General features: G+C 70.5%; 1 protein-coding gene across 6 annotated transcripts; it reads left to right on the top strand.

Annotated features, from left to right (window-relative positions):
- Nucleotides 1–6: 6 nt before the first annotated feature.
- On the top strand, nucleotides 7–3,948 carry CCDC61 (coiled-coil domain containing 61). Of its 6 annotated transcripts, none has more exons than XM_085315946.1 (14): nucleotides 7–189; nucleotides 425–507; nucleotides 711–874; nucleotides 965–1,117; nucleotides 1,576–1,792; nucleotides 1,974–2,056; nucleotides 2,190–2,249; nucleotides 2,358–2,560; nucleotides 2,672–2,750; nucleotides 2,964–3,067; nucleotides 3,177–3,255; nucleotides 3,346–3,406; nucleotides 3,582–3,651; nucleotides 3,748–3,948. In XM_085315946.1, exons 1-14 carry the CDS (start codon nucleotides 42–44, stop codon nucleotides 3,843–3,845), a joined length of 1,602 nt encoding a protein of 533 aa, XP_085172072.1. In that variant the 5' UTR covers nucleotides 7–41; the 3' UTR covers nucleotides 3,846–3,948. The 6 variants fall into 6 exon arrangements, with proteins under 6 accessions (XP_085172072.1, XP_085172065.1, XP_085172080.1 ...); XM_085315939.1 differs by having other exon boundaries at nucleotides 3,340–3,406; XM_085315954.1 differs by lacking the exon at nucleotides 2,190–2,249 and having other exon boundaries at nucleotides 3,340–3,406.
- Nucleotides 3,949–5,040: the final 1,092 nt, after the last annotated feature.

Raw genomic sequence — 5,040 nt, 5'->3', positions numbered from 1 at the left:
AGCATGCCGGTCTCCGCAGGACGCCCACGACGAGCCGGGCCATGGCCAAGCTGCAGTGCCTGCAGGCCGACTACGCGTTCCGGGGCGGCGAGCACGCCGTGCGCATGGCGGTGAACGGCGGCGCGCTGGAGGTCGAGGTGGAGGACCGGCTCACCACGGACCAGTGGAGAGGGGAGTTCGACGCCGCCTGTGAGTGCTGCCGGGAGGGACGCGCGCGGCCCCGACTCCCTCCCGGCTGGCAGCCGAGGGGAGCGGGGGGAGCGTTTCCGCCTCCCGCTCCAAAAGCGGAGCGGGAGGCGATGCTCAGAGCAAGGCTCCTCCCGGGTGAAGGAGGCCAGTGGCTAGCGCAGAACCTCGAGCGAGTTCRGGACCTGCCTYGACCTCRGACGTTTGCTRACTGATGATTCTTCCTTTTTCCTCSTAGTCATTGAAGACCTGACTCACAAGACGGGCAACTTTAAGCAGTTTGGGATTTTTTGCAGCATGCTGGAGTCAGCGCTGACGCAGGTGAGGCCGGCAGAGCTCGTGGCCCGTGGCCTTGCAGGGGGATCTGGGCACCTTGCTGGGACCCGTGGGCCTCCACGTCTCAGCAAAAAAAAAGCGGAGCAGGGAGCAGCACGCGCCCGTTGGCGTGAGGTGTCTCCTCGCCRGGGCGTGTGGGTGGGGGACGCCGAGGGTCCCACCAGGTCCCCGCCTGCCCCCTCCCCCAGAGCAGCGAGTCTGTCAGCCTGGACCTGCTCACCTACACCGACCTGGAGGCCCTGCGCAGCAGGAAGGTGGGGGTGGGCCCCCGGCACCTCCCCTCCGCCCTCAAGGCCTCGCCGCTCAGCTCCAAGCGCTACCTCATCCTCATCTACTCCGTGGAGTTCGACAGGTAACGTGGAGTTCGACAGGTAACGGCGCCGAGGACGTGGCCGGGGCGGTGCCGCGAGCGCTCCTCCTCACCGCCCGGCCCTCTCCGCAGGATCCACTACCCGCTGCCCCTGCCCTACGTGGGCAAACCCGACCCCGTGGCGCTGCAGAAGGTGATCCGGGAGCTCAAGGAGGAGCTGGCCCTGTTAAAGGCCAGACCCGGCAAGGATTTCCGGGACGCCGAGATCCGACGGCTGCGGGACGAGTGAGCGGGGCGCAGCCGTGAGGACGGGCTCCCCTGGCCCCGCTTCCTCTCCCGTGTGCGCTTGGCTCCGTGCCTTGGCGCTCCCGCTGCGGGTCCGTTTCGGAGCCGGCGCTGCGCTCCGCAGCGAGGTGGGAGAGAGCTGGGGCCTGCTGGAGCGAGGTTAGGACTCCTGGGCCCCCTATTCCTGCTCCCGCTGGTGGAGTGAGGAGGAGGGAACCAGAAGACGCCCCTTGGTTTTGCCCCAGCTTGCAGAGGAGTGYCCAAAACGGGGCAAAACGGGCTCAGCACTGCCGATGTGGCGTTGCCAGCCGCTCTGCTGCTTTCCCTAAGGGGACGGAGACAAGTTCCTTTTTCCCCTTTCCTCTGGGATGCAGTGGAGCAGCTCTGGAGGCAACTCCATGTGGAAAACGAGCCGGAGGCTACTCACCAGCCCTCACCTGACCCGTTTCCCCGGCCAGGCTGCAGCGGACGCTGGAGGAGAAGCAGGAGGTGGAGTCGGTGGTGCTGGGCCTGCAGGAGGAGATGCGGCTCGCCACCAAGAGCTGTGCCGCCAAGGAGGTGAAGATCCTGAAGAAGATCGTGCAGAGCCTCGAGGAGGAGCTGCTGAAGGAGAAAACCAAGCACCAGCGAGCGGCCACCAAGCGCCTGCAGGAGAACCGGCAGCTGGCCAGCGAGGTGGGGCTGCCCGCCGCCGCCAGCCGCGCGCCCCTCTCTGCCCTCCGGCAGTGTTTAACCACGCAGCGGGTATTTAACGGCCCCCGAGAGGCGGCTCGGGGCAGGAGGTGGAGCAGGAGGTGTGGGGTGGACTCTGCCGGCTCCGACACGGAGCAGGGAGCAAACCCTTCCCCTTCCTTAGCTGGCGGAGGTGAAGGCGTCGGAGAGGACCCTGCGGATCCGCGTCAAGAGCCTCACCGCCGAGCTGGCCTTGTACAAGAAGGGGTGAGTTGCCCCGGCAGCCGGACCCTCTGCTGCTTCCGGGGGTCCCCCCCAGCAAGCGGGGGCGGAGAGGGAGCCCGTAGCCTCACGGGACGGAGCCGGGAGACCTTCAGGGAGCAAAAATTGGGTTTTGYAGGGTGCGGGTCCAGGGCTCGGAGCCTGCAGGCCGCCTGGAAGCAGAGAGAGCGGCGCTGCCGTGAGACCCTTCGCCCTGGGGAGGAGCTGGGCCGGGGGCAGGGGTGGCCGGGGCACCCCCTCCTTCCCGCCCGGCCGCCCTCTTCCCCGCTCCCTTCCCTCTCCGCAGGCGTTCGACGCCCACCGGCTCGGCCCCGCAGAGCCGCTCGGCCGCCGCCCACGCCTCCGGGCACGGCAAGGCCCGCGAGGAACGGCGCTCCAGCTCCGGCGAGCGCGCCGCGGCCTGGCCGCCCCCGCGCCAGCGCTCCGCGTCCAGGGAGAGCCGCGGCGGGAGCCAGAGCCGCCTCCCGCGCCAGTCCCCCTCGCCCGCAGGTGAGGGGCCGGGAGGGTGGCGGGGGGGGGGCGCCACGGCTCCCTCCCAACTCCCCAAATCCCAGGCCCGGCGCCGCGGAGGCCCTGACGCCCTCGTCTCCTCCCCGCCAGGCTCCCGCCCGCCGCGCTTCGACCCCACCGCCTTCGTCAAGGCCAAGGAGCGCAAACAGAAGGAGGCCGAGCTGAAAAAGTAAGTCCCAGCAGCGCTCGGAGGCGGCTTTTTGCTCTCTGGAGCGCCCCCAAATCCTCCTCTCCGCCCCGTTTCCGACGCGAAACCGCCCCGATCCTCCCATCCGTCCGCTCTCCAACACGGAAAAGCCCCCGGGGCGTCCCCGGAGGCTGGCGCTAGCCGAGCCGGCCCGGCCCTCGTGGTGCCTCTCACTGCTGTCTCCCTTGGGTGCAGCCCGCGGCGGCTGCGGCGAGGGGCCGGCGCCGTCCCCTGGGCCCGCGGCGTTTCGGCTGGCGGCGGCGACAGCCCGGGGAGGAGCCGCGGGCGCAGCTCGTCGGGTGAGTCGCCGGGTGCCGCAGCGCGGTCCGTCCCCCCCCCCCATTTCCCCCCAACCCCTTCCCAGCTGCCGCTCGGTCTCTGAGCTCCTCCCGCCGCCTCTCTCCGCAGCAGAAAGCGTCCGGAGCCGGTGCTCAGCGGTGAGCTCGGGCAGCGAGGCGGATGAGTACTCGGAGCCCGTGCCCCTCAGGTAAGGAGCGCGGCGGAGGGCCGGACGCCTGGGCCCCCTCGCTGGCCTGCGGGGGAGGACTCGAGTCGCGCTTCCCTGCGGCAGGGGCAGGCGGAGAGCGGCGCGGACCAGGAAACCCTTGAGCTCCTCGTCCTGGAACGGCCCCAGCTCGGTGAGCGGCTCTGCGGCGGCGAGCCGGGACGCCCGCGGTCCCTCCCCGGCTCCGAGCCAGAAACCTCTCGCTTCTTGCCCCGGAGGGGTGGGGGGGGGGGGGGAAGGGGTGGGGGCCCGACGCCGCCCGGGCCGGTGGCACGGGCGCCCGTTCACCTCCCCGCGCCTCCTGCCAGGCTCCTCGCGCCGCCGGGCACAAGAAGCACTCGGCCAGCACGCCCAACTCGGGCCGGCGTGCAGGGAAAGGTGAGCCCCCCCCCCCCAAAAAAAAACCCTCGTCCCCTCCGCGTTTTCGGCACTGCGGGCCCTTCGCCGACCCCCTTCCCCCTCCGTCGCCCGCAGAGAACCTGTACGAGGAGCCGGCGGCCGACCTGTCGGAGATCGACGCCCGGCTGCAGGCGCTGCAGGAGTACATGAACAACCTGGACACCCGCACGTAACGCCCGCCCCCCCCTCGCCCTCTTTTGGGCCCTCAGAGCCGCGGCGCCTGGAAAAGAAGGGGGGGGAGGACGTGGCCCCCCCCACCCCCCCACCGGGGTGCCGGCCGGGTGCGCCCCCCGGGGCACACGATTCTCCGTGTAAATAAACCTTCCGTGTGGCCCCCGCGGTGCCGAGCTTCGCCCGGGGCGGGGTGGGGGGGGTGAACGGGCCCGTCCTGCTCGCTGGCTGTGTCACCGCCCCGCTGCGGCCCCCCCACCATGGCCCCCGTGGGGCTGGGGGGCTGCTGCTGGGGACAGGGGACGCGGCTGGAGGAAGAGCACGGGGTGGCCGGGGACGGGGGACGAGCCGGAGGCAATGGCACAGGACGAAGGTCCTGGGCCAGGGACAGAGAAGGGGCTTGGGGGACACAGCTAGGGCCACCGYCAGGGCCACCCGGACGTGGGGCAGGGGATGGTGACGGAGGGGACGCGAGGATGGAGGAGACAGCAGGGCGACGGTGACGCGCCACCTCCCAGATCATCTCTCCTGACGTCCCCTGGGCCGCCAGCGAGCTCAAAGGCCACCGCGCCGCAGGTGGCACCAGCCGTGCTGGTGGCACGCTCTGCACCCCCGGGTGCCCCTGGGATTCCTCCCCAGACCCCCCCCCACCCATCCCTGTGCCCTTCACTTCCCACCAGGACTTGGAGCCACGGTCGCCCCTGCGCTGGAGCCGGCGCCGCCGTGGGCGTCCTCCCCGGCGGGGTTTATTTGCTGCCGAGTTTTGATAAAGCCCTTGAGTGGGGCAGGAAAAACCCACCCGAAAACAACAACAACAACAAGTGAGGGTTGGGGTGGGGGGAAACCCGCACCAGACCCACCGCCTGGTGACGGTGACACCGTGACTACACTGGCAGCAGGTCACCATGAGCGTCAGGCAGGAGGCCGCAGCCGGTGACGTTCAGGCGCGTGGTGTGAAGCGCCACAGCGGCAGCCTGGTACCAGTGACACCGCAGCTACGCCGTCAGCAAGCCGCCACCTTCGCCGGGCAGGAGACTGTGGCTGGTGGCCACAGTCACAAGGTGGTCACAGGCCAGGCGGACACGGCAGGAGGCACCAGAGCGGCAGTCCAGGGGCAGTGACACCGCGGCGCCGCTGGCAGCGAGCCACCACGTACATCAAGCAGAAGGCCACAGCTGGTGACGCCATCAACCACAG

This window comes from Rhea americana, unplaced genomic scaffold (genome assembly GCF_003343005.1).
Source record: "Rhea americana isolate MKP2758 unplaced genomic scaffold, rheAme1 scaffold_1117, whole genome shotgun sequence".
NCBI lineage: Eukaryota > Metazoa > Chordata > Aves > Rheiformes > Rheidae > Rhea > Rhea americana.
Note: the sequence above shows the minus strand (reverse complement) of the source record. Positions and strands in the feature narration are given on the sequence as shown.

Coding starts and splice junctions, on each gene's coding strand:
- CCDC61 (XM_085315939.1), top strand. CDS start 42: ATGGCCAAGCTGCAGTGCCTGCAGGCCGACTACGCGTTCCGGGGCGGC. Junction 1,793..1,973: donor ACCGGCAGCTGGCCAGCGAG/GTGGGGCTGCCC, acceptor CCCCTTCCTTAG/CTGGCGGAGGTGAAGGCGTC. Junction 2,250..2,357: donor GCAGAGAGAGCGGCGCTGCC/GTGAGACCCTTC, acceptor CCCTCTCCGCAG/GCGTTCGACGCCCACCGGCT.